General features: G+C 39.0%; 1 protein-coding gene across 3 annotated transcripts in view; it reads left to right on the top strand.

The window, feature by feature from the left end:
* Nucleotides 1–27,806, top strand: part of ADAMTSL1 (ADAMTS like 1) — an 888,150-nt gene that overhangs the window by 491,099 nt on the left and 369,245 nt on the right. The window contains exon 1 of one of the 3 annotated variants that reach the window (XM_047830981.1): nt 17,007–17,174. The exons of the other annotated variants lie outside the window; for them this stretch is intronic. Within the exon in view, the coding sequence (XP_047686937.1) occupies nt 17,112–17,174 (63 nt within the window). The 5' untranslated portion in view covers nt 17,007–17,111. Of the gene's footprint in view, nt 1–17,006; nt 17,175–27,806 lie in introns of those variants that run through there. 3 annotated transcript variants of the gene reach the window in all.

Raw genomic sequence — 27,806 nt, 5'->3', positions numbered from 1 at the left:
ACATTCATGAATGCATTTGTCACTTAAATATAATTTTTTTAATCTAACATTAGTCTCTTAATCTTTAATTTTTTAATGTTTAATCTTTAGAGCAGCCATCCATGCAGATCTCAAAATCTCATAAGTATCTTATAAGATGGTAGGCAAACTTGAGAGGATATCTAGTCCACTCCTTTTTCAGACCAAAGTGTTCTTCAACTGATCCAAACAAATGAGAATATAATTGGTTTTTCAAAAGCAATGACTTTTAAAAATTTTTAGGCATGAACCTAATCTAATACAAATTGTCAACTCTCTTCCCAGAAAAAAAAGCGTGCATGAGTGTACATAGGCCCACAAAATGTTGCACTGAACTTGGCAAAGATCACCAAAACCATCCATGTGGAAGGGGTTCAAAGATCTTTAATAGCTTCTGTTTTAAAGTTTAAAGAAAGAGACCTAAAATGATTGCTAGGTAACTTGCTCTGTTTTGGATACCTTATAATCCAAAAAGTCTTATCTTTAACTAAAAGCTCTCCCATTTCAACTTGTTCTCTTCATAGAGGTTATAAAGAACAGCTAGTCACCATTACCTTTCATATTCTTAAAGCCATATTAAGCCACACCTTGGATGTGTCCCTCACCAAGATAAATAATCCCAGCCAAGTAATTCCATTTTGGCTATACCTTTTCTCAGAGGCCCCATTATTCAATTCTTAATCATCTTTGTTGACTTCCTCTGAATAGTCTTCAAGTTTTCCATACTCCTCTGAGATTATTGAGCCTCTTATCCCTCAGACTATAGCAAAGGTCTGTGTAAATGGCCTTAGTGCTCAACAAGCCTTGCATAACCCAACTGTCCTGAGCATGGTGGATGTACCCTTTTCCTGCCATGTTGGAAGTTCTAAGCTAACAAATTGCTGTAAATTTCATCAGTGGTACTCTTGATTGCTTGATCTACTAGATTTTCCTTTTGGGATACATGATATTTTTTACCTTGGCCACCAAAGTTGTGAGCTGCACTATTCAGCCATTTCCAGAACTCCAGGGGCATTATTTACAGCCTGAAGAAGGTTAAGGGAGGTCCTTCCCTCAGTTCCTAATGGATCCATTTAAAATAACATATGAACAACTTTTACTACTTGATTTCTTTTCTTCAGTTAACATATCTCTATTTCATTTTCTTTTCAAGTTGGAAGATGTTTTAGTACTGCTAACTAAATGCCAGTGCTCACACCTCCTTGCTTAATCTCCCTGGAAACCTTGGCTATCTCCTTATTCATTGAGATGCTGGTTCAAAGGTCACCCCCTCAGTGACCACTTCAATTTCAGCTTGTACCCCAGCTCTACCATGAGGTCAGTCCTGTTTTCTCTTTGTCAAAGCACTTGCCACTATCTGAAATTATACTGTTTATTCACCCATTTAATTTTTTTCATACATTTTCCCCTGACTAGTGTAAGCACTGCAAAACCAGGGATTTTCCTGGCTGTCTCATTTATTCCTGTAGCATGTAGAACAGTCCCTGACATATACCAGCCTCTCAGTAAATGTATATATTTTTGTATGTGTCTTAAAAGAAACTGTCTCGTCCCGCATTTATCATACTTCACAATCATTAAATTCCATGTCCTTATGAAAAACTTCTATGTTTCTATGTACTTTATGTGCATAATTACTTATTATGTTAAAGTGCTGTGGACTGTCCAGTTATTGAGCTAACTTTGAGGTTTTACTTTTTAAAAACACCCAAAAAATGTTTTGATAAATAAAAGGAGATGGAAATACTGACTCACCAATTAAAGTAAAATCATATTACAGGGGAAAAAATGTTATGTAAGATATACACCAAGATGAAGACAAGAATTTCTACACGAGGTGTTTTCACTTCTATAATATGTTTCCCTGTCCTCAAGAAGTCACCATGGGTTCTTAGAAATCTCTTAGGCAGAAATACAAGATGCCAAAGGAGAAGGAAGAGATGAAGAAAGCTACAAAGTCTTTCTTTTTCCCTCAAGATGAAAACAGATCTCCTAGTTATACTTTTCTGTATACATAATATATGTCAATAAGAAAGGTTTTTAAGGAATCCCTTGGCTGATCTATATTCTGTCTGAGCTCACATATAATCACATTTGGGTGTAGCTGATATCCACCATCCATCAGGGACAGAGTGGGGGTCTGCCTCCGTCTCCAATCAAACCCATTAGATGGAAGAGTTTGGGTTCAGTGATCTTCGCTTCTGGTGTTCAAAATTGATGAGTGAGTTTGGTGCTGCTTTTCTTTGAGGAAAGAAACCTTCCCATTTACACCCTACCTCTTTGCTATATTGCATAGGATGCTCATGAGATCTTCAGGATTTCATAGAACTAATTACAGAATTTGAAAGGACTTTGAATAGCTGTTTTTATTGGACTTGGAATGACTTTTTTCATTTAAACCAATAGTTTTCAAGCTTATTTTAACGTGCTCCACAGGAAGAAGTACATTGTACATGGTAACCCAAATCACATGCCACTGAAATGCACACACACACAAACACACACACACACACACACTCCTGAAATAAGTGTCATCAAACAGTACTTATCCTAACTATAGGAGATATATTAAATGTTTTCTTTTCTACTCTGAATTATTCTTTTTAACTTTTACTTTCAATGCTACTTGTTACACACCAAGTTGATTTCATGACCTACTGGTGGATCACTGCCCACAGTTGAACAATAGTGCTTTAACCATTTTGCAGAATGGCAAATGTGAGATCTGAGCACTTTGCCTAGTTTTTCCCTAACTTTCCATGACATTTAGTATCTTTTCTTTTTGGAGCATCAATCTCCAAACTCAGTTATGGTTCATGATAGGCTCTCTATGGCTAGTACAAGATTTTCAGAGCACCCTTAAAAAAAAGACTTGTTCAAAGCTAATACGCTATAAACAAGACTTGAGCCAGAATATGGTGAATCAGTGAGGAGTCTCTGTCCAATGACAATGAAAATTCTGAGTGAGTTACAAAGACACTACTTCCCCATGGGTAATTTGTTTTTAAAGTCAGAGTCATAAAATTTTAGAGGTAAAAGAGACTTTAGCAAATCTAGTCCAGCCCTTTGATTTTATGACAAAAATATTCCCATGCACATCCTGAGAAGTTCAGAGCATGGGTCTCATTCCCTTATCAACAGTATTTTAAAAAACAGTATTTGCTGCCATGAGCAGTTATATTTTGAACAAACAGAACTTTTATGTTTTCAGAAATCACACAGGACTAGCTTTTTAATGTTATATAAATAGTGGAATTATTATTTCTAGTATTTAAAGGGGGGATTGGTATCTTAGCTCTATATTTTAGAAGTCACCTTAATAAATGAATTGTAGAAGCTTTATGTTCGTGATCCACACATCTGCCTAAGACAGTTATCCGATGAGCGTGGATTTTTTCAATATTTAGACATTTAACAGATAATATTTGAGAACTTATTATCTACTCTCAAGCATCTTATAGTAAAATATAAAATGCTTGTTTTTTTTATATTACAAATTATATTATCCAAGGAAATAATACATCATAAGCAATGTGTATTTCATTGGTCAGACTTTATTGATATTTTATCAGACATACTTAATCTACCACTCTGGATCCTAGTTTCTTGATATGGACCTAGATCTTTCAAGTCCTCTGTTGAACCCAGGACCCTATCTCACTGGTTACTCTATTCATTAATAAATATTTATTAAATGCCTTACATGAATCAAGCACTATTATAGACACTGGAGTTACAGAGGTATATGAGAAAGACCAAGTCTCTGCACTCAGGGAACTTGCATACCAAAGGGGCTTATCATGAGTAGAGAAACCCCCAAGCTGGCTGAGTTAACCAGACTCTTTGGAAAAGTATTGAACTATGCCAACTTTTACAAAAATTTATTTCCAGATCTTCAGTAGTCCTACAGAGACAAGTGTTTAAGAAGTTGGATTCATTAGTCTATTTAAAAAGTTGTGAGTTCATTAGCCTGCATTGCTGGGTGTTTTGAAGTACAATCCCTAAGTAATATTCTTCCATTTGATTTTAATTCCTGTAAGTACATTATTATTAACCAACAAAAATTGACAAAGAAATGAGAAGGAAAGGGAGGGATAGAAGGAATGCAGGAGGAAGTCAGGCAGCAGGGGAGGAAGATACCCTCAGAATGAAGCACGAAAGTATAAAATTCAAGATTTGCTGATGATATTTTCAGAGTCATGACTGGACACAGTCACAAGGAAACCTACTAATGCTCACAACTCAAATAGAGTTGAATCTAGCAGAAGTGGGGAAACTGTTGGCACTCTTTTTCCAGAATTACATTGTTTTGATGATCTGACTCAAGTCTTAAGCATGACATTTCATGATCGGCTAAGCCTCGAAGCAACCACACCCTATTCTTGGCAAAAATACATATCATGTTACATCACCAAGGAAAACACAATGGAAAGGGTTTTTTTGTTTAATAATAAATAAACAACACATCTTATTTATAAATCTTGTCAAGATTTTCAAGGACTTGCCTAGCTCCATGGTGAAACCCCTGTTTTCTGTGTAAGACATAGCATGCAGAGTAACTGCTTGAACGACAAGCTTCTTTTCAATTTTAGTGTCTTCAGCCCTAACCAAGAGGGGGACTATCCTCTTTAGTGGTAAAAGTAGATCCAGGTTTTATGGCTGGAGAGAGTCCAGAGCACTCAAAGTGAAGCAGACGGTTGTGAAGAATTATTTATGGCAGATTTTGTGATGCCTGTGTCGTACTCTGATTTAATAGGGGAGAAAATGAAATCTGAAGCAGAGTGAATTCAATTTCCAAATTTTACTAGGTGTACATGCAGGTTTTACACCAGGGTACTATCGTTACCCCCAGCTTCTTTTCATGACTCTCATTCTTTGTAAAAATAAGTTCTTCCTTGAACAGACCTGTGAAAATACTCTGTTGGGTCATCCACAAGAAGTCTCCAGGATAACACTTCGGAAGTCCACACAGTGGACCTATTCTATTGTGATACACACAGTGGATGGCATCCCTGTCTATAATAAGCAAACTCATGTTTCAGTGGAAATCACCCCTCCAAAAGAAGGGGAAATAATTACAGAATCCTAAAGTAAATGGCACCACAGATTACTTTCGCTGTTTTGCCGACTCTTCATTAAAACGTTATATCGGCATGTGAGCAGTAACAGCCATTTAAAGATATCAAAACATGGTCATTTGGCATGGAAAATTAAATACATGTGTCCAATCTAATTTTAATAAGTGTAATTTTTGAAGCAAGTCTTGATTATTTTCCCACACCTCATTTCCAAAGGGAATATTGTGAATACAAGAAAGTTGCATAAAGAATAAGCAAAATAAATCATACTGTTAAGAAACATAATACATAAGTGTACAGACTTTCATAAGTACTTTATCTTATATTATTTTTCTCTTCATTAAAAATGTTATAGTAGGGGCTCCTGGGTGGCTTAGTCGGTTAAGCATCTGACGTCGGCTCAAGTCATGATCTCGCGGTTTGTGGGTTTGAGCCCAGTGTCAGGCTCTGTGCTGACAGCTCAGAGCCTGGAGCCTGCTTCCAATTCTGTGTCTCCCTCTGTCTCTGCCCCTTCCCCACTCAAGGTCTGTCTGTCTCTCTCTCCCTCTCAAAGATAGATGAGCATTCAAAAAATTTTTTTAAGTTATAGTAAATGTATCTCACATAAAATGTACCATTTTAAATACTTTTTAGAGTGCAGTTCTATGTCATTAAGTAGATTCAAATTATTGTGCATTCATTATTACCACCCATCTTCAGAATTCATCTTTCCCACCTGAAATTCTATACCCATTAAACATGAATTCCCTATATCTGCCCCTTCCCAGCTCCTGATACTTTGTCTCCATGAATTTAGCTGCTCTAAGTACTTCATATAAATGAAATCACACATGTGTTCAAGTTTCATCCATGTTGTAGTTTCATCCAAGTTTTCATCCATGATCTAGAATCTCTTTCCTTTTTAAGACTAAATCATATTCCATTGTATGTATATACCCTGTGTGCTTATCCATTCATCTGTCAATAGAAGCCTGTGTGCTTGTACCATTTAGCTATTTTGAATAATGCTGCCGTGAGCATGAGTATACAAATATTTGTCTATTTTCATATCTTTGGGGTATATATTCAGAAGTGGGATGGCTGGATCCTATCATAATTCTATGTTTAATTTTTGAGGAGTCAGGCTTATGCTTTTATAATAATTCATACGTTCAGCAAACATTTATTAGATTCTTACTGTGTGCCAGGTAGCCATGGCAAAAGTTGGGAATGAACAGACAAGACACAAACACCACCTTCAAGACTGACAGCCTAATGTTTGAGTGGTTTGCTGTTGTTCTTTCTTTTGATGGTGGTAATGATTTACAGTTGATGCATTAACTCTTTCCCAGGCTTCTTGAGACCAGTAATATATTTGTACAGTATATGGCAAGAGTGCCCTCATGACCCCAACCTTCACTAACTTGAGGCTTTGAGCAACTTCGACAACTAGAACCAGATGGGAATAGTACATTGTCCCATATGTCAGGTGAATCAGGACATTGCCAACCCCTCCCCCACATACATCATCTGTAATAGTAGCTTCAGGAGATAATCATTTCAGCGAAATCAGAAATTAGATTAATGGAACCTGTACAAATGAAATGTAGTAGCATTGTATGAATTCTAAGGTACTATATTTGATTATGGAGGAGCAAATTTTTCCATTCAAATGGCATTATACCAGTGGAAGTACCATATAAGAAATAATAATCGAGTTTGAATAAATTTTCTTAAATAATTTTAAAGTTTCTCCAAATGACTAAAGAAAATAAAACATGAGGCTTAGAAAGGGTAGGATAGCCTTGGAAAGTTTAATAAATCATGAAGGCAACAAAAATGAGTTTAATTGCCATAAGGATAAAGAAAAACATTGTTTTCATCTGTATGAAATCACTCTCTTATTCCATCACCTCCCTTAAAGTGCCCCGTAGATGGTTTCTTTTTTACAATCACAATGTTTATTTTATATACTTCTACCCTACCTCTTCCAAACAAATCCAAAGGTTGCTTAGAGTAAAATTGCAATGCATAAAATACCAAACCACTTATATGGAATAATAGAATGTAAAAATCAAGAAAGAGTAAGAAAATGTTTAAAAGCCATAGGCTGAGGAAATATCTAACCATTGAGCACAAATTTTCGTTCTGACCCTTCTAGTAGCCAAAGCAAAGATAGAAACTCAGGAAGTTTATATAGTTCTCTTTATCTACAAAAAGGAAACATACCCACCTTTATTTAGTTCTCTTTATCTAAAAAATGAAACATTCTCACCTGTCAAAGATATGCTTTTTGTATTTGACCATTATATTCCAAGAATTTGCCAGGGGGATTCTTATATAATTGGATTACATAAGCAAAACTATCCTAGGTAATTTTAGAAGATCTTGGGAGTGGTACACATACACATTTCTATAATGGCCATTAGTCAAAGCCAGAGGCATGATGTTTATTCATAGATCCTAAGCTGACAGAAGACTATATAACTTGCCTATATATTTAATGGTTTTGTATAGTCCTGCCACCAATTACTACGTTAAAACACACATGTTGTATTAAATGCATTTCTTCCTCTCATGAAAGTCTGGAGGTAGCCAGTCTAGGAACACTATGATGCTTCAGAGTGTCAGGCAGTCAGGGCCCTCTTTCTGGTGCATAGTATCCCCTCCAGATCACCTCATGGTCCACGTTCCAGTCTTCCCATTATCATTCCAGCCACACAGAGGAGGAAATGGTGAAGCAGGGGATGCCCCTCTGTTTAAGGACCTCACTTGGAACTACGTCCACAACCCCTACTTACATTTCCTTAATTAGAATTTTGTCACACAGCCACATATAGCTGCAAGAGAGGCTAGGAAATATGTCTCTTCTCGCTGGGCATGTATGTTTATTAGCAAGGCAGAAAAAGATATTGGGAGACAGCTAATATTTCTGCCACAGGTATGCTATTTAATGTTTTGTCCCTTAAAATGTAGGCATAACTTTAAAAACCAATGTATTGAGAGAAAAAGTAGATGCCTATGAGTACAGTAAATATTCTACTTACAGGGTCATCTGAGGATGACAGAGCATTTTTATTACAGTCTGAGTGATAGGAAATCAAAGGAGACATACAGAGTGAGGTTGGAGGTGGGGAGGGCAAAGAGAAGATACGTGACCAAACACCCAAACCAAAAGCTAGGCCTGTAGGACTATTCGGAGAGGAATGTGCCTCTCTCAAACAGATCTTCCCCAAATCCTCACAGTCATATCCCTTGAGTCTTGCTGCCTCTTTATTTTACACAGCCCAGACATGTCCCCATTTATATTCCTCCGAGAGGTAAGATCAAGTGACATGCCTCAAACTTATCTTGCTGGCCTTGAAACCTCAAGACTAGGACCTGTGTCCCCTCCAGCTTCTTCAAAGGGCGTTTGTGACTAGGTCCCACCCTACAATCCTAACTAAGGAATGGGGGTTCTCCCCTTTATCCTTAGAATCCTATACTGTCTCGTAACTACAGTTTCTGTTCTGGGAACCGATGTTGGATTTTAACTTCTAGAAAATGCATGGGCAAGAAAGATAAATCTGTAGATTCTTTTACCTAGTTCTCCCAGTTGCACCCACTATTTCCCCCTCAGGACACCTGCAGATTGGTAACTTTTTGTTGTTGTTGGCTTGTATTCAATTCTCTATGTCATTACCGTATGTAATGTTTTCTCTTTTTGCCATGCTTACCAAGATCCAAATTCCTTCACAAAAGTCTTTTCAAAAGAAAGAACAGCCCATCACATTTTGAAGTAGGAAAGATAAAACATCCAGTTTTACCTACAAATTCCATGCCCTTTTCAGAAAGTTAAAAAAGAAACTATACTATAAATTATTTTTAATTATAGATTCTTTTTCAGCATTCCATTATTTTATAGTTTTTCGAATTTCTTTGACTATGTTTATAATTGTGATATGAGATAATCTTTCTAACTTAACAGAGAAACCATTCATCCTGCTGGTATGAGCAAATATAACAGCATATAACAGAAATAAAATTGAAGACTACCCAATAATCTATTTTATTTTAGAGGAAGAGGACTCTGATTTTCCATGGTTTAATTGCTATTCTGAAATTCAAATTTGATTTTATCTTTAATTTCCATTTTTCCTTAGTTTTCGGAGACTCTGTTTTCTTTTGCCATTCTCCTGCTTGGTTTTTTCCCTCTTTTCTTTTTTCCTGGCACTGTATCTATAGCCATAGCCGAGGTCAATTCACATGCTTAATTTGACAAGTATTTATCTAATGCCAATTATATATAAGGCTTTGTGGGGGAGCTATCTGAGCTACATCCCAAAGGTTAACAAGGATTTGAGCAAAACAGAGATGGCAGGGAGGACCTTACAGGCAGGAGGGACTGGAAGCATAAATACACAGGAGTGGAAGGACTTGGAGTATTGGAGTAATATCAGGTATTTCAATTGAGCTGGAGCATGACTTTCTATTATCCTGGGACTACAAACAGATCAGGGAGGTCCTTGAATGCCAAGCAGAGGAATCTGGCTTTTACCTTTTAATCCCTCTCTCTGTATTGTCTATAAATCTGTTAACACCCCTTCACCGTATTGTCTGGCTCTGGTATAATTATTTTATCTGTGAAGAATGATGTCATGGAAATAGTACTGAACTGAGAATCAAGGGCCTAGGATTTATATATTACACTTGGGTTTAATATGTGGATATTACAACCATAATTCAAACCTCAGCAATTAAACTGGTATCTATGTCAAAAAGCCTCTAAGAGACAGTTTATCTGTTTTCAGAATTATTTATTTATCAAGCATTGCACACAGTAGGTGTTCAATAAGTGTTTGTTGAAGCTAATTCAAACCTCTGCGATCCATAACATAGCCGTAGCAATGGAGAAAAAGGGGGGAAGAAGGACCGCCAGTTTGAAAGTAGTGAATAATTCTTTCCTCCTGATGCAGTTCAGTGCTCTGCTATGAGTTTGTTTGTTTATGTTTGTTTGTTTTTTTCAGAGCAGGGGGAGGGAGTCCTAGAATTAGAATCTAGATTATGATAATAATTTTTTCCAGAATTTTATCAGAATTTTCAAATACATAGAAAAGTTGAAAGACATGTACAGGGGATACTCATATACTCACCAACTAGCATGGTAATGTTTCACTGATCTCTTACCTTGTACCGAGCTATACTCTACAAACCCCTTGCCCCACTGCCTACAACTGCTCTGTGGTGCCAACCATTATTCTCATCATATAAGTTTAAAACAAAAACAAACAAAAAAGCTAGGCTCAGTGACTTTCAGAAATTCATTTCCCTAAAGCTCTCCTGGTAGTAAAGGGAATAGCTAGAATCTGAACACTCCGGTTTCAAAATCTGGGTTCTGTCCACTGCACGAAGAGCCTCCAGAATTCCTCTCTGCTGCTGGCCAGGTCACAGATGCTAACTGAATACCTACGTGAGAAGCCCTGAATTGAGCACTGGAGGCAATGAGAAGAAATGTAAGCTGAGGCTCTTAGTACTTTAGGCAACTCAAGATGAATCAAATCAAATTTTAAAATTTGTTGAGTTCCTGACACTTTGTAGGGAGAAATCAATGAGGATGTGATCTGAGACTGTGGGACAAAGAAGTAAAAAACATATTTCTTCTTTAAGCAGCCTGAAATAGTGGGTCAGGGTGAGTAAAGCCTTGGCCTTACATGTTCCTCTTTCTCTCTGCTTACTCTGTCCTCCTCACCTGCAAAACTTTTCCCGTTTTCTTATCATCTCTTGAAAGTCTCTGTTTATCTTAACACAAAAGACAACAGATGTTGGTGAGAATGTGGAGAAAGGAGAATGCTCTTACGCTGTTGGTGGGAATGCAAACTGGTGCAGACACTCTGAAAAACGGTATGAAGTTTCCTCAAAGGGTTAAAAATAGAACTACCCTACAACCCAGCAATTGCATTAGTAAGTATTTACCCAAATGATACAAAAATACTGGTTTGAAGGGGCACGTGAACCCCGATGTTTATAGCAGCATTATCAACAATAGCCAAATAATGGAAAGAGCCCAAATATCCATCAGTTGATGAATAGATAAAGATGTGGTATATATACACAATGAAATATTACTCATCTATCAAAAAGAATGACATCTTGCCATTTGCAACAATGTGGATGGAGCTAGAGTGTATTATGCTAAGCGAAATAAGTCAGTAAGAAAAAGACAAGTATCATATGATTTCACTCATGTGTGGGATTTAAAAAACAAAACAGATGGACATAGGGAAAGGGGGAAAAAGAAAGGGAAGCAAACCATAAGAGACTCTTAACTGTAAAGAAAAAACTGAGGGTTGCTGGAGGGGAGGTGGGTGGGGAATGGGTAAATGGGTAATGGGTGATGGGTATTAAGGAGGGCACTTGTGTTGAGCACCGGGTGTTGTATGTAAGTGATGAATCACTGAATTCTACTTCTGAAACCAGTATCACACTATACGTCAATCAACTAGAATTTAAATAAAATTTTCTTAAAAAGAAGAAAAATACCAACAAAAGCAAAAAAGTCTCTTTATATCTCAAGGTGTTTTTCAATTTCTGTTTCTTCCATTTCAGTCCCCCTTACTGAGTCCTCAAACTAGCAATGATCTCTCCCATCTCTGAACTATAGCCCTCTGCTCTACAAAGAGGCAGGGTAGATTAGTGGTTAAGAACACAGATTCCCCCTGAGATCCTGACCCTTCCCCTCTGTGGGTACGTATTCTTGGAAAATTAATGAATTCTCCATGCCTCAGTTTTCTCCTCTGGTAAAGGGGATATTCTCAGTCAAGGATTCTGTTTCAGAGACTAGAATTTCCTCTTGCTAATTAAAGCAGGAAGTGTTACATTATAAAGGAATTCATTAACTCACAAAAAGTTGGAATTGCCAACAAAAAAAGACTAGTTTGAGTTTTCTGAAGATTCCCATGCTACTCTATTCCATACACCAGCTGGATGGAAATGTAAGGGCTGTATGTAAAAAGTCTTCCCACCTTCTCTGATCCAGCTGATAAACTGCATTCCCCAAGATTGCCTCTTATCATCCACAAAGGCAATGACTGGTTGTCATGGTTGCACACAAACTGCCTTACTCTTTAGCCATTTTGGCAAGCAGAGAGAATAAAGTGTGGTCTCTGCCTCACTTCTTTTAAATCTTGTGGGACTGCTCCTGAGTAGCCAAATCTAAATTACCTCTGGTACCCTAGCTGCAAGGGAGTCCGGGAAATGTAGTTGCTAGGTTTCTGGCTTCTGCATTTCAGGAAGGCACTAGCTGGGACCAATATTGAGTACGAATTGACCATAAGTCATATCCATTTGAGAACAATAAATGTACCTCTCCCATAGTGTTATTGTGAGGATTATATGAAATAATAAAGTAGTTAGTACCTGGCACATGGGAGAACCTCAATAAATGCAACTATTTTCATGAGTTAGCATCTCAAGGGGTTGCCAGGTGAAAGACCTCAGATAGAGCCCCGAATTGCTACCTGATAATAAGTAATGTGGATGAATGTGTTTAACAGAGAAGAGCACCAGTGTTGCTACCTATAAAGTGAGGATAATAATCACTCTCTACCTTACAGAGTTTCTGCTCACATCACATGAGGTCATGTGTGAAAGATGATTTGAAAACGGTAACAAACGTTCCAGTTGCTTTGGTGTTGAAAGGATGTTAGGTGAAATGGAGAGCTACAAACTCCTGGTCAGATTGCAGCTGTGCCCCTGAGAGTAGCAGTCAGCTTCCTGTAGCTTCATCTTCTTCATCCCCACGCTATGTTTTCCTCTTTTTAATTTTCAGAATTAGCCAGGGAAACTAAACCACTTTCATACATGCCTGTGAGGCTAGAAAGTCTCAGACACTGCCGTTACCACCTCCTGCAAGAGGGGAGATGGGGTTCTACCGAGCTCACCAAGGTCCCCCACCCCTGAGTTCTTTCCAGAAGACCCTTTGCCCTCTCCACTCCACGAACTGCAACTGGAGGGCCAAGTGAGGAGGCCCAACCTCAGGAAGAGACAGGTGGCTCTGGCGCGGACGCTGTAATGCATTCTCCCCAGGGAGAGAAATTCGGAGAGTTTAGCTCACTCTTTCCTGCCATAAAGCACACTGAATGTTAACAGCTTGCTCCTGTCCAAGCTGGTGTTTTTTAAATTAAGTATTGTTAAATCCATACCATTTGGAATGATGCTTCAGACAGCCCTGACACTCTCTCTCTCTCTTGCTTCTGCTTTCATTTCACCTAATATATTGTACAGGGAGCCAGCCACCAGTATTATGGCAGCTGTGGCCCCTGCTGCTGCTCAGACACTGGTGAGACGGCTTTAATGTAGATACCTGAAGAGGGAAAAGGAGCTCGGCCAACGCCCTGCTCCCATGCCATAAGGGGCCTTCCCCAGGCCGCCATTAGTAAGCATCTAGATTACCTAGGGTTTTGTTATTTTTCCTTGGTACTAGAAACAGTTTTAGAAGTGACAAAGGTGGGAGACAGAGACACCGTAGATTTCGATAAGATACTTTCCATTGTCAGGTAACATATATCTATAGGAAAACCTGGGTAGCCTACCCTCTACTCCTTTACCTTCACTATAAATATTACCCTCCAGCCAGTATGACACCACTGCCAGCATCTGAAAGTGTCTATGTGGGTGTGTAGGTGTGTGGAGACACACACACATATATAGACATACATGTGTGTATACATAGGTGCACATACATATGCAGATATGTATAGATGAGAGAAGAGTGATTTCGGGTCAGAAAATCCTAGTCAAAGGCCAGTTCTAGCCAGTGGGTCCTGGGGCAAGTCATTTAATTCCTCTGAGCCTGATTTTCCACATATATAAAATGGAGTGAGTACTTAACCAACGTCGCAGAGTAGTCATAAAAATGGGATTGCGAGTGTAAAACCATTTGCAGCCTTTAAAGATAATGACATAAAATCTGGTAATTATCAAAATTGCCTCATCCCCAAAACTTACTCTAGTCACCCTCACGCAACTTGATTTTGTTCTCCTTTTCCTAACATTACAGTAAGCTTGGAGCTTGCCGTGCACTGTGTAATGTTTGACCACACAATCGCTTTCCCTAGTTTCTCTGGGCATCCCCAACAGGAAAGGAAATGCTATGAGCACTGGGACCAGAAGCGTGAGATATTGTGGTGCTTGTCCTCCAGACATTCAATGGGTAATTGAGGATTTGACTTAAGAATATTGTGACATCCAGCAACTTTATTGAGGCGAAGGGGACCATCATGTTATATGTCAACGTGCCCATCAGAACTTCAAGGCAGAAATTGCTGACTCAAAATATCTAGATAATATTTATTTCCAAAGTAGGAAGGAATCTAGAAGAGCACACTAGTAGCTCTTCTTCTGCAAATTGTATCATATCATGACCACTGTTGCTTCTCTTTTCCTACCACCTGTTCATGCCTTTGGATCTGCCTATTAAGTGATGGTTATACGTGAAGAGGGAAGGAAGAAGTGGTGTTCAATAAAATATTCCATTTTGTAGAACTAGTTGGAACTCTTTAGCTAATTAATAGAATAAAAATCCCTGCCTCAGAAAGCTCCAACTTGTAAGAGAGAGAGATAGCTTTTTTTTTTAAATTTTTTTAATGTTTATTTATTTTTGAGACAGAGAGAGATAGAGCATGAACGGGGTGGGTCAGAGAGAGAGGGAGACACAGAATCTGAAACAGGCTTCAGGCTCTGAGCTGTCAGCACAGAGCCCGACACGGGGCTCGAACTCACTGGCCGCGAGATCGTGACCTGAGCTGAAGTCGGACACTTAGCCGACTGAGCCACCCAGGCGCCCCGAGAGAGATAGCTTTAGGAATGAAAGTTTATTTCAATCAGTTCATTTCTTTAATATAATGATTTCAGATAACACCAGTCAAGGCTTGTTTTAAATTTTTTTTTTTTTTTGAAAAAAAGAGAGCGAGAGAGGCAAGGAAGGTTAGAGAGACAGAATCCAAGCAGGCTCCACGCTGTCAGTGCAGAGCCTGATGCGGGGCTCAGACTCACAACCCATGAGATCATGACCTGAGCCGCAATCAAGAGTCAGATGCTTAACCGACTGAGCCACCCAGATGGCCCATCGGTCAAGCATTTTTACATCTACTCCTGGGTACTCTTCAGCTTATGAACATTACTAGCTGCTTTTTTTATAGATTTGTAAAACTGATCTCTCTGAAAGGGAACAACATACTTCAAAACAGGACCTCTTTGCTATGGATTTGTCCTATCCATTTTTCTAAAGGGACAAGGTGGATCCTTATATGCCCTGACTCTCCTAACAGGTTGAAAATGGGCATTTCAAAGCTCTTCTGTCTTTAATTGGCATGCCATATGAAGGAAGTAACTTGATGTTAAACAAGCTAGCTGCGTTTCTTTACCTTGCTGGAAAGCAGTGCTGCAGGTATGTATGTAGACGGACCTGCCTGTACTCACACGCCCATTATGCGTAGAGCAGGTTTTCCATATTTTTGCATTTCATAACTTGTGGGTATTTTTTATTAACGCGAGGAAAGGACTTTAATTCTCATCGTCTTCTCCCTCCACCATATACATCTCTGGGCTCTCAAGAAATCTACAAAGGAAAAACTTCCGGGTGACACACCTATGGAAATGGAAGGCCAAGTTCGCTGTTTCATTCTTTCAAACACTCCATGATTTTCTTAGCAGATAAGGAGAAAGACGTCCTTGTCTGACACTTGACACTTTTCTAAACCTGTAATAAAATCCTCCTCTGGTAGAGTCAAATCTTGATTGCTGGTGGGTTAGCCAGACTTAGAAGCTTCCTGACCTTCTCTTTGCTGTTGCTGGCCTTGCAGTCATTTCACTGCTCATTAGCACTTCCTCCAGAGCGTCTCCCATCCAAGCCTCTTGCAACAGTAGAAGGCAAGAGGAGGTAAAACTCACTTCAGCCTTTTCTGCTGTGTTATAGCAGCTCTGATAAAGGACATGGATAAGGACGAGGCTGAAACTGCTGGTTAAAAGGTTTGAGGATTAACTGAAGATTTAATTCATCCTTTCTTTCCCTCTCCCTGCCACAGTAGATAGTTGTGAGCTGGCACTGTGTCAAAAGCAGGCTGCTCCTCAACCCCAAATTTCAGCCCCTTTCATCCAGTCTTTGTTAACGGGCATTTTTTTTTTTAAACCAGGGGCTCTAAATTTCTAATTGTGCCTTTAGTGTAGTAAACCTTAGACATTTTAAATTGTCACTTTACAAAGAAGCAACTTGCTTTTTCTTTCCCCACCCCCGGCTCAAGTCATTAATGCCTACAAGTAACTCAGGTCACTATTTAGGTTTGGTGAGGAACTTCCAAAAACTTATATAGCCTCTTTTCCGAGTCAAGGGAGAAAATAAAGAGGAGCTTCACGGAAGAGGAATAAAGCAGTTGTGCAGAACACGTTTAAAAGGCACGTTAAGTCAGTTTTTGTCTATGGCTCTTTCCCTTTATGGCATATGTTATATATTGACAGGGATTAAGTTTCTCTCCTGAATGCAACAATACAGAGTCACAGGGAGCTACTGTACTTCCCAAAGCCACAGGCACCAGCACAAGCAAACGGCAAATAGAAAGGTATCTCACAAAGAACCAACCAGGTTAGTTAAAAGTAGAGGGCTTTGCTTCATCTTTTGCAATTCTGCACCTTTTGCATTTCTCTTCCCCTCTGCCGCGCGCGCTCTGCTCTCCTTTCTTTTTCATCCTGTTTCCCCTTTTTTTGCTCGCACTGTTACACTTTCTCTGTCTGCCACCCCCCCCCCCCCCCGGCTTTGTTATTCAGCACGTCTGATTAGCAGGAGCCTGATTGGCTGGCTGCCTGCTCGGAGAGAGATTCCATTCAGCTTACCCCCCACCCATCCACCCACCCACCCACCCTCGGTCAGGAAATGTGAGCAGGGCTGATGGAAGCTGATAGGCAGGGCTGGAGTGTTAGCACCAGTACTGGATGTGACAGCAAGCAGAGGAGCACTTAGCAGCTTATTCAGTGTCCGATTCGGATTCCGGCAAGGATCCAAGCATGGAATGCTGCCGTCGGGCAACTCCTGGCACACCGCTCCTCTTTCTGGCTTTCCTGCTCCTGGTAAATGCCTTTTCATTTCAATACGTTGCTATTGCCACTTAGCCTGGTTGCTGTTGGGGGTAATGTGTAAGTGTGTGTGTGTGTGTGTGTGTGTGTGTGTGTGTGTGTGTGTCTTTATCTTCAAACACCAGGTAAAATAATTTACATGATTTTAAGAAAAGGAAAAACTTCTTTCAGAACTTTAACCCCCAACTTCCCAAGCTAAGTAAGGTCCGCAAGACTCTGTGGGATAGTGAGAGATATATAATAATATTGAGACTCAAACTTTGGGATATACTGCCTAGCGTTCTGAGCTGGGGACTGTATAAATGGCGGTGTGTATGCTTGGAATTTGAATAAGGGACGTCCTGAAATCAAACTCACTGACTGTGGTGTTCCTGGAATTTTTGAAGGATGGGCTGTAAGGGGCTTTCCCCCACTGCCTTTTACAAATCCTTCTCTGGCTGTGCACATGTGCTAGGGAACCAGGTAAAAGACGGAATGAGAGCCCGTTTGCAGCCAGCCCAGATTATAGCTCATAATTACTGTAAGTCCTCTATGGATACAAGTTAATGCTAGTATTTATGAATTGAGGATTATGGTCTTTGATCTCAGATCTGCTTTTAAAGAAGAAGAAAATGCTGACTTTTTGTGTGTGTCTGCTTTCCATAATCACAGTGATAAGATGCTCTGCTCTTGAACATCAGCACACATTGCATTTTTGACTCGAAGTAAATGTTCCGTTGTGACTCATACTTGGTTTTATGGGCAGAAAATGAACATTTACTGTCCAAAAAAAATCTACACTCAAAATATTAATAGCAATGCACATTTTTTTAAACCAGAGTGTTCTGGGCAGTCAGCTTCATAAACCTCATCTGAAGGTTTGATTCCAAAATTTGCACACACTGATTCCAAACAAACGTGATTGTAGCTCTCCTTGTCACATTTATAGCATGCCAGCGCTTCCTCAATAAGGCAAGAAGGGAACAAGGTAAAAATGTAACGAATATATAGGTTGCATTGATTTGTCGATGCTAAAGGAATGTTTTGTTCTGATTAGACTCTGACAAATTTCATCTGAGCTATAATTTTGAACAGAGGAAGCAAGCCATTTGGTATAAATTGAAAAACTCCAAAAAGATTCATCAGATAGAGTAATCAGACAGTGTTTAAATATTTTATACATTCCCACCTCTCATTTGCATCATTGTAGCCAAGAAATCATACTGCTGCACTGCAAATGCTATAAATATAGAAATGTATTTTCAGGTTTTCAGACATTTAAAGGCCAACTGAATTTTAAGCATGAATAGACTATAACTTTAAGCTGTTGTGAGGAATATAAAAAGCAGAATGTTTAGGTGTGCTTTATGACTAGTGGAGCAAGCAATTTATGAAAGGTGTCTCATTTTTTCCATATGGGACGTGTTACTTATATACACACCATTAGTTTGCCTCATCTTTCCTTCTTTGTGATTTTCAACAAGCGTGTGTTATTCCCCTAATTTAATTAAATCACAAGGTCAATTACCAGTCCACATTACTTTTTTGCTATCTTCATATGAAAATATGATTTCGTTATATTTTGGAAAAACTGTCCTATTCAGGAGTAGACTGCTTAGCTACCCATTTGGCAAATTGCATTATTCCCCCTTTGACATCTTGAATATTCATATATGTACTTGAGCATATAATTAGACTTATGTGGAAAAAAGAAGTGTTTCTTTATATCAGATTTCAAACATAAAACATATTTTGTTTAAATTACAATAGTTGTATTGTGAGGATAAAATGAAATCAAACTCAGGTTTGTTTCAGGTCTGTATTTAAATGAATTGGGATTCTGAGAGTCACAAGAAAGAACTGACTTGTGAACAACAAAATATATCCCTGGGCAGAGTAATAACAGTATTATTAATACCTGCCACATATTGTGTGTCTGAATGTGCCAAATATTAGGCCAGTTGTTTGAAACGTGTTACAAGAAATCTGCACAATCAGCTTGCAAATAGGCATGTTAAATTTTTTTTTAATGTTTATTTATTTTTGAGACAGAGACAGAGCATGAATGGGGGAGGGTCAGAGAGAGGTAGACACAGAATCCGAAATGGGCTACAGGCTCTGAGCTGTCAGCACAGAGCCCGACGCAGGGCTCGAACTCACGGACTGTGAGATCATGACCTGAGCCGAAGTCGGATGCTCAACCTACTGAGCCACCCGGGTGCCCTGCAAATAGGCATTTTTAAACCTATTTTACAGATAGGGAAACAAGCTTATATTTGAATACAAAAGTCAAATAATGGAGAGAAAATCACTTGTTTGCTTCATACTATGGTTGGAAAATGTTTAGCAATGATGGAAGCAATGGTGTAAGTTGGTCTGTAGTCGTTGTTGGATATTTAGGGGTTTTGTCTCATCTTGACCATTGAAGTTATGTACAGGGTTGTGGGCACTTGTTACACTTGCTTGTTAACTGCCCCCATCAGCTTTGTGACCAAAATTACATTACTGACCTATGAGCCCATGAGCCTCATCAGCAGTTGGCTTAGAACTAGAAGTGTGACAGTTTCAGCTCAGCCTTCAGTCTGAATGGAGAAATGGAACAAAGTAGCTTGTTTTCCCCATAATTATTTTATACATTATAAGAGTCTATCTACTCTTAGAATTAATTTAGGTGATTTTTGAAGATCCCTTTAATTTGATCCGAAAATATCCCATTTGTTTAGTGGTGAGTCGGATTTCTACTTCAAAACAGTGTTCGTTGTCACTGACAGCTGAATCTCCTGTATTGGTTCTTGAGGATGTGAGAATATCAAATATTGACCCTCAGTTTTGTCAAAATCCTTTACCCTTGGAGGACGCTTTCTGGGAAAATGAGGTCCCTGTGTCTCTGTATCATATGTTCATGCAAAGCTCATACATCATGGATATCTATTTTACTCTGGGCACAATAGGACAGTACTTCTGATTAAGAGATTTCATCCTGATATTCAGGTCATATTTAGTCACATCACCCAGCTTCCCCAGTCTTCCCACTCTGTTCCCCTTTTTCATTCCCCCTCCTTTGTCCCAACTGTGTAGCTCCAAAGGAATGTGGCAAAAACCATGACCGGCCATTGACATATGTGTCCATCCAAACTTGAAGTCAAATCACTTCTTGTCAGAAAGGCATTTAATCAAATTTGCATTTGCTTTTTGTTTCTTTTGAGTGGTTTTAAGCTCTTTCGCCTGCTATTGTGGGAGTTGTGAGAGTAACACTCAGAATTATAATAAAGTACATGTGTTTTTCTGTTGAATTTCTTTTTCTTCTCTGCACTAATTTATACATGGAAACTAGTCAAACACAATAGCCCGTTCCCTTCAGTCGCTCTGGCACTGTCCTCCACTATTATCTAAGTGGATCTATCTTGGATGGCGAGAAGCACCATTAGCTTGTGGAATGAATGTTAAATCCCTTATTTGCAGCAGATTGTGGGCTGCTCCAATAAGTGGTGAGTGTGTGAGTGTGTGTATGTGTGTGTGTGTGCACGCACACGTGCATGCATACGTGTGTGCACATACACAAGTACCTTTCTATCGCTGTTCCCTCTACATCTATTTCTTATTCTCATGCCTACATTCTCTTTAAATCAAGTCTCAGGACTTTTCACCTAAATCTACAGAACATAATGAGGCATTTATTTATATGCTATTTTCTAACTGTTTTTGTGAAGTTTCTTGTCTAGACATGGTCAGCTACAATTTTGTTTCCTCGGACTCCTGTTTTTAGTGTTTAGGTCTGTTCAGGACCACTTTCTCCCCCCACTTTTCCTTGAAAGACCACATGGATATTAAAGACTTGAGAAAAAGAGAGAAAATGGATAAGTGAACATATTTGTTTGTGCCTTTATATGAGTGTTAATACATATTGATTCTGCTTTATCAGTGTGTATGAATAAGGTGGAAAGCCACCCCCTAGCACACCATGGGGTAGGCTAGTACTCAGATGCTGCACGAAGCTCAAATAATAACACAGTTAAGGTCAGGGTTTGTGTAATTTTAATCAGTAAAGTGTGGTTAACCACTGTACCTGTTACTCATTAAAAAAAAACTAGTTAATGTTGTTGCGTTTTGCACAGGAATTGTTTGGATAAGACACGTCTGGTAATTTGGTTCTGCTCCTTCTTATGGTTTAATCAAAATACAATTTTAAACTCTTCCAGAAAAAAATATAGTGTCTTCTGAATGTCTGCATTTCCTGTAGCACCTGGTAGAATGCCTTTTATATACAGGCATCATAGCTGTTTGTGAACTAATTTAAGGGAGGAAAGGACTTACAGAGGCTATCACCTGGTTTGCTAATTCTCCACATTCTTGGTGTTTCCTAACTTCATGTACAGAGTCCAGTTTCTCTGGTCAAGTGACAGCTCTGCTTTTAATTTGTCTGTTTCAGGTTCCAGGCCTTAATCATTTAAGTTTCTCACATAGAATTGTTTGTTTCATTCTACTCTTCCCTCATTCTGCATATTCTACTGTTTCTTGTGGTCTCATGAGTACAGTGACCCAGAAGTGACCTCTCGTAGCATGAGGGCCCTCGTCTTTTCTCGAGTGAGAGCATTCCTTGAATCATCATGAATAACCTACTAGTTAAGTGTGTTGAGATAATCACAGGAAAATGTGTCTAAATCAAGTTTTACAGGCTTGCTGCTTTTACTAATTTTCTTCTTCTAGAGAGCTGGCTTCCAACTTTGTGTTTTCACCAGAATAAGACAAGTTCGTGTCATTTTCTGTCTACATCATAAAAACTATACCATGTGGTTGAATTTTGGCTTGATTGGCAGTACTGGCTCATGAGCGGCTTAGGACTGGCATACCAGAGGTGATGTAAGCCCTAAAGGATCCTAATTGAAATAGGCCAGCACAGCTGTGTGGGGAGCCTGCCTGCTAACTGGGGTAAGCTGTTGCTATCAACCCCTTCTTTCCATGAGCTCAAAAGTAAATGACTAAATCTCCCCAATTCCCGAACGTCAAGATTAAAACCTACATTGAATAAAGCTTAACTGTTCCGGCTTCTCCTCCTGGGGATTTTGCCAATGAGAGCACCCAGCATGGAGAGCAGTTAGGAGTTTTCTGGCCACGTCAAGATGTCCCAATGGTAGTAGTCTGGCTCCACCAGTGACCTCTGGCTTGTTATTGGTAGATTTCCAGAGGCTTGGTGTTTATAAAGAAGTCTGGATATTTCCCTGTATTTTTTAATGGTCTCTGTTTCAGTCATAGATATATATCGTATCTCATTAACTACTGAAACTCTCTGCAGAAGAAATACCATAATTTCTGTTTGGCTACCCATACCACAAATTCTACCAATGTATAATTAGCTTTTAGTAATTGTTTGTCAGAGACATGTGTAAGTAACTGTAATCTCTACAGTACTTTAAGACGTCCTTTCTTCTAGTTCTTGGGCTTCTTTGCATTGATCTCTGTCACTGTACTTCTCATACTGTGCTTACATTTCTGTCCACTCCGTGACATTGTGGGTGACAGCAGGAGTGACTTGTCCCTCCTACCTCTGTCAGATGCCTGGGAATTAGATCTCAGTGAATGTTGTTGAATGAATGAGTAAATGGATGGATAAGAATGACTTGGTAAAAAAAAGTTGGAAAGATAGTAAGGCACAAATAGGACAGGAAAATGTGAACATCCGTTTCACCTTTGAAGCATTTCACTAATTCTGGTTTTAGTAAGACCAAGTGAGCAAGCTAATAAATCTTAAAGGGAAGATAAATATTTTGTTTTTCTCTCTCTTTCTTAAACATATATGTCTATACAATGAATAACAGTTGAAGAACAATCCCTTTTGCTGTTGATAATTAGAATGAATTTTGCATGTTTCATATCTTGCTTAACCCACTTGGTTCTCAAGTATTTTCCTTTTATGAAATTTGCTCTCAGGAGGAAAATGATACTTATATTTGCCGCAGTCTTATGAAAATGGAGGGTAGCTATAAACTCTCATTTTAGCAGAGATGATGCTATGGGTTCACCATAACTCGCTTCTCTTTCTGGCAGGACGTAAAGATAAACTGTATTTCCCAGCCTTTTCTGTAATTGGATGGTCACAATCACTCACTGATTGTGAGTCAATGGAACAGAGTTAGAAGTTATAGATGGCACTTCTAGCCCTCACATCTGCCACGTAATCATGCAAATACTCAGCACTCTCTCTTTACCTGCCTCCTGGACACAGAGCCTCCAGCAGGGAACTTCAAGACCTTAGGGAATGACAAAGCCACCAAGCGCAAGGCCTGGGTCCCTGAATGACTTCGTGGGCAGAACCCCACGCCACCACTCTCACAGAATTCCTTTTCTGAAATCCATTCACCCACTACCAAGAAATAAACCTTTTTTTTTTAATGTTTTATCTGTTTTTGAGACAGCACAAGCAGGGGAAGGGCAGAGAGAGTGGGACAGAGGATCTGAAATGGGCTCTGCACTGATAGCAGCGATCCCAATGTGGGGCCCAAACTCACAAACCGCAAGATCATGACCTGAGCCGAAGTCAGGCGCTCAACCGACTGAGCCACCCAGGTGCCCCCAACCTTTTTTTGTGTTAAAACACTGAGATTGGAGGAAAGGTGTTGTTTATTGTACTGAACACCTTTTTAAAATGAACTGTGCTTCAAATTTAGATGCCATGCATGCTAGTACTCACTTATAAGTCAGTGTTAATTCTACTTTCCATTTATTATATGGAAAATTTGAAACAAGAAGATTGCATGTCATCCTAATGATGGTTTAATCTTTGTGATGGGCAACTTACTGTGTGCCCCCAAGTACTTAACATGCTCTACATTTGTAACAACCTGCACACCACAAAGACTGAAGGAAAAGTAGGAAAATGGGTCCATGCTCATTTTTCAAGCATAGAATCCAGGAATGAATGGCACGGTAAGTGAGAAAAAGAACCAAGAGAGGCAGGGCTGTGGAATCTCCTAGAGTTGGAATCTCCTAGAGTAGAGCAGACCAGCCAACCCAGCCAAGGACATAGAACCATGCAGACCCAAAGGAAAGGCAAAGAAAACAGAAAGAGATATGGAGAAGCAGAAACTAAGGCACAACACCAATGCTGCTCTCAGGACAGAATGTCGGTAGACAAAGGAGTAAACAAGTGACAGAAAGGGGAACAGACTCATAAATGCAAAAATCCCAAATGTTTCACACAGCAGCATCCAAAGTGAAACACGCCTCTTGAGCATACCTAGTCTCAACCATCTTTGATATGTGTTTCTTGTACATGTCTCAGATGTCATGGAACAACACTGGTTTTAGAGTGTAACCATCTTGTCTGTAGCACGGATTCTACTTCTGTGATCTTGGTCTAGTCACAGAACTTACTTCAGCGCTGTCTCCTTATCTATGTGCTATTATTGCCCATCCCACCTAACTCTCCAGAATGTCATTAGAGGCAAATATGGCATCAGACGTTGAGCTGTTTTGTAAATTCCACAGTACCATGAAACATCAAGTGATTATACTTTCATTGATAGCATTTGTCTGTCACCAACTGTGTGGCCAACACAGAGCCAGGCTCTGTGGAAGATAAAGACACTGTCCTTACAATGAGTTTGGTAGTTCATTGGACATTTTGTTGTAGAGTTATTTTTTAAAGTTTTCAAAACACTCTCCTGTAGGAAATAGTTCTGGGATGGGTATCACTGTTTTCAACTGCCCGCCCCCCCCCGAAACTGACTCATCTTAAAAGGGACTCTTCTGTACCTGCATAGACACTATCTGTTTAATTCTATCCATGTGTAAATGTAAATCATGGCTTCCCACAGATTATTCATATGTATTATCTTTCTGGATATTATCAGACAGTATTTGACTTCAAACATTGAAACTTGTTTCCAATCTCCATAGTTGAGAATATCAATTTGTGTAACAGAACACACTAGAACAATTTTTTTAGTTAAGATAAATTCTTTAGGAAAAAAAAAACTGTCCTCAAAGCAAATTCTTATCATTGTGAGAATTACCATTAATTAGGGGTTACCAGTGTCTAGGGCATTTTCATCTGCCCCACAATTGGGGTATCATGCTGGTAGACTGCAGTCTGATGTAGTTTCTACTACATTGTGCTTACTTTATAATAACCAAAAAATCCATGGAAAACACAAGCATATTCCATTTGGAATCATATTTCTAAAGTGCTATTGCTTTAGTAGGTTGCATCTCCCTCCTTCACTAGACTTTTCTCTACAATTCCACTAAAATAAATTAATTACAATAAAACCAAAAAGGCCTTGTGCGTGGAAAGGGGGATAGTTGAAATAAAGGGACTAACAGAAAAATCACATGTGTGAGCATACACCATTTATAATATAGGAGATTTATTCCACTTCTGAGGCAAGAAATTGCAAGACTCTAATAGTTTCACCACCTGTGAATTATTTGGGTGCACCTCATAAGCGGGTTCTTTCTTCTATTTGTTTAAAGAAATAAGTGGTATGTTCGCCAATTCTACACTACATTAATTTTCACAGAGTTTCCATTTTCATCTTCATTGCTTTTTCAGATTTTTTTCCAAAGCTTCTGCCATTCTCCAACTAAAGCTTTGGGTATTTTCCCCTTCGATTTTTGTCCGGGGACTTTTTCTAAGTCAGTTCAGTCTGTTGGCATAAATGTTGGGACAAAGGAGGGAAGGAGTGTGATAACCTAAGACATCCTGACATAAATTCCAAGAGCACTAAAGAAATGAGACAGGAAATTATGAGCAACCTATAATAAATTCAAACTGTCCAATAAAATAAATATACCTCACTGGGTTCCCATCGTAAGGTAGGGTAGGGTGTCCAATTTCTCAGCTTACTTTGCCGGCTGCTCAGGCACCATTTGAAGTCTGCCAGAGTATTGTTCAAGTATTGTACTTCATCAGTAGACCCAGAAATGAAAAAGCACAATGGAAACAATAAGAATTCCTACTGTTCAGGTGCTGAAGTGAGATTTAAGGGAGAGTCGTTTTTTTTTTTTTAATGGTCTGTTTTTTCATTAAAGTTGCTATAACCATTTGACACTGAGACAGAATATCATTTCCCTGATGTGCCACACACTTTTATTTTTACCTTTGGGTTGTATCCAGTCTGAGATAACAAACATGCTTTGAAATTACTGTTAAGAGTGAGTTAAACTGATATTTAGATTCCCAGGACATAGATTATTAGCACTTGAGAACTAAAAGAATCTTTCAGATGGCATCTAATGTGACCTCAATCGATTGGGATCTCTTTGAAGGCAGAAGTTTGGTTTTACTTTGTCTTGGATATATTTGTAACCCCGGCACCAGATAAAGAGTTTGATATCTATAAAAATGTTCAGTGTAAGTTTGTTGTTTGAATAAATGAATTAATCACCTGTCCCAACCCTTTCATTTTGCAGATAGTTGAATGTAAAATATAAACGTTTGCAGAGAGATTTGACACATATTTTCCAGGAAAACCTAGTAGGTGGAATCCAGATCCTGGAATCTGGATCTCTTTCCTTTGAGTCCGTACTCCTTTGAGAAGAGTTCGTTCTCTTTCTATTATAGCTCTGGGACCCTTAAATAAGAGCCAGCCAAGCTGGCCTTGGTTGAGAAGGGTTGAAATGTTGAGATGTCATATGCAGAAGAAACCTAGGAATCAACAAAACTGCTGGAAAATCATCTTGAATAAAACTTAAGGATCATTGTTGGTTTAAAAACATCAGGGTAACCTGGAAAGAAGGGCAGAGAGGGAGGCTTGAAGCCTATAAAACTTGTCTCCCTCCCTAGATCTGCATCATTTCTCTTGCTTTCCATATCAATGAAACATGTGAAAACTTTGGTGATGTACATGTGAAAATAACTTTATGTGGGACCTTGCACATAGCAAGTCGCCAAGAAATGTTAGTTCCATCCCTTCCCTTGGTGCAAACTAGCATATTCATTGAAAGCCTGCTGAATGACAGACACTGTGCTAAGTCCTGGGTATACTGTGTTGAACAAAACAGACATGGTTCTAAAGATGGGTCTTTCTACATATAATGTGAGAAAGGATTGAGATGGGGAACAGGGAGGGCAGGAAATAATTGGCCAGTACTTTCCATTGGTTTTATGTTGCTGTCATGATATTATTTTCTTTAAACTGTGTATTTAACTCTTGCTGATGTAAGGGGGTCTCTGCCTAAAGAAATAGACACATTAATTCATTATTTATTGTGATTCAAGAAAGAATGTGTAGAAAAACTCTAAAACTCTACAGATTTATACTTAAGGTCACCTCTTTGAGTTATGCTTTTTTTATTTTCTGGAATTCTCTTTTTTAGTAATACTGAAACCTAAGCTTAATGAATGTATTACTTTGTCTCTGTGTTTATTGATACATAAACACCTGTCTTCTCCATGTTAGAAGCGTGCTTAAAGTAGGCCCTCATTCAAGTGAATAAAAAGCCAATCAGTGGCATATAGAGCCCTAATGATGGTAGATTTTTTCCTCAAAAGGGTTAGCTTGCTCTGCAGAAACTGTATGCAGGAACTTTATAAATCTTTAGGCATCACTCTGGCATGTTCTCAGTTCTCTCCTGGGAGGGATTCTGATTTTCCAGTACCTCTGTCATGTCCCTGTAGACTCCAGGATCTCGGTTTTAAGAAACCCA

Source organism: Prionailurus viverrinus, chromosome D4 (genome assembly GCF_022837055.1).
Source record: "Prionailurus viverrinus isolate Anna chromosome D4, UM_Priviv_1.0, whole genome shotgun sequence".
Taxonomy (NCBI): Eukaryota; Metazoa; Chordata; class Mammalia; order Carnivora; family Felidae; genus Prionailurus; species Prionailurus viverrinus.
This window is presented reverse-complemented; position numbering and strand designations above follow the sequence as displayed.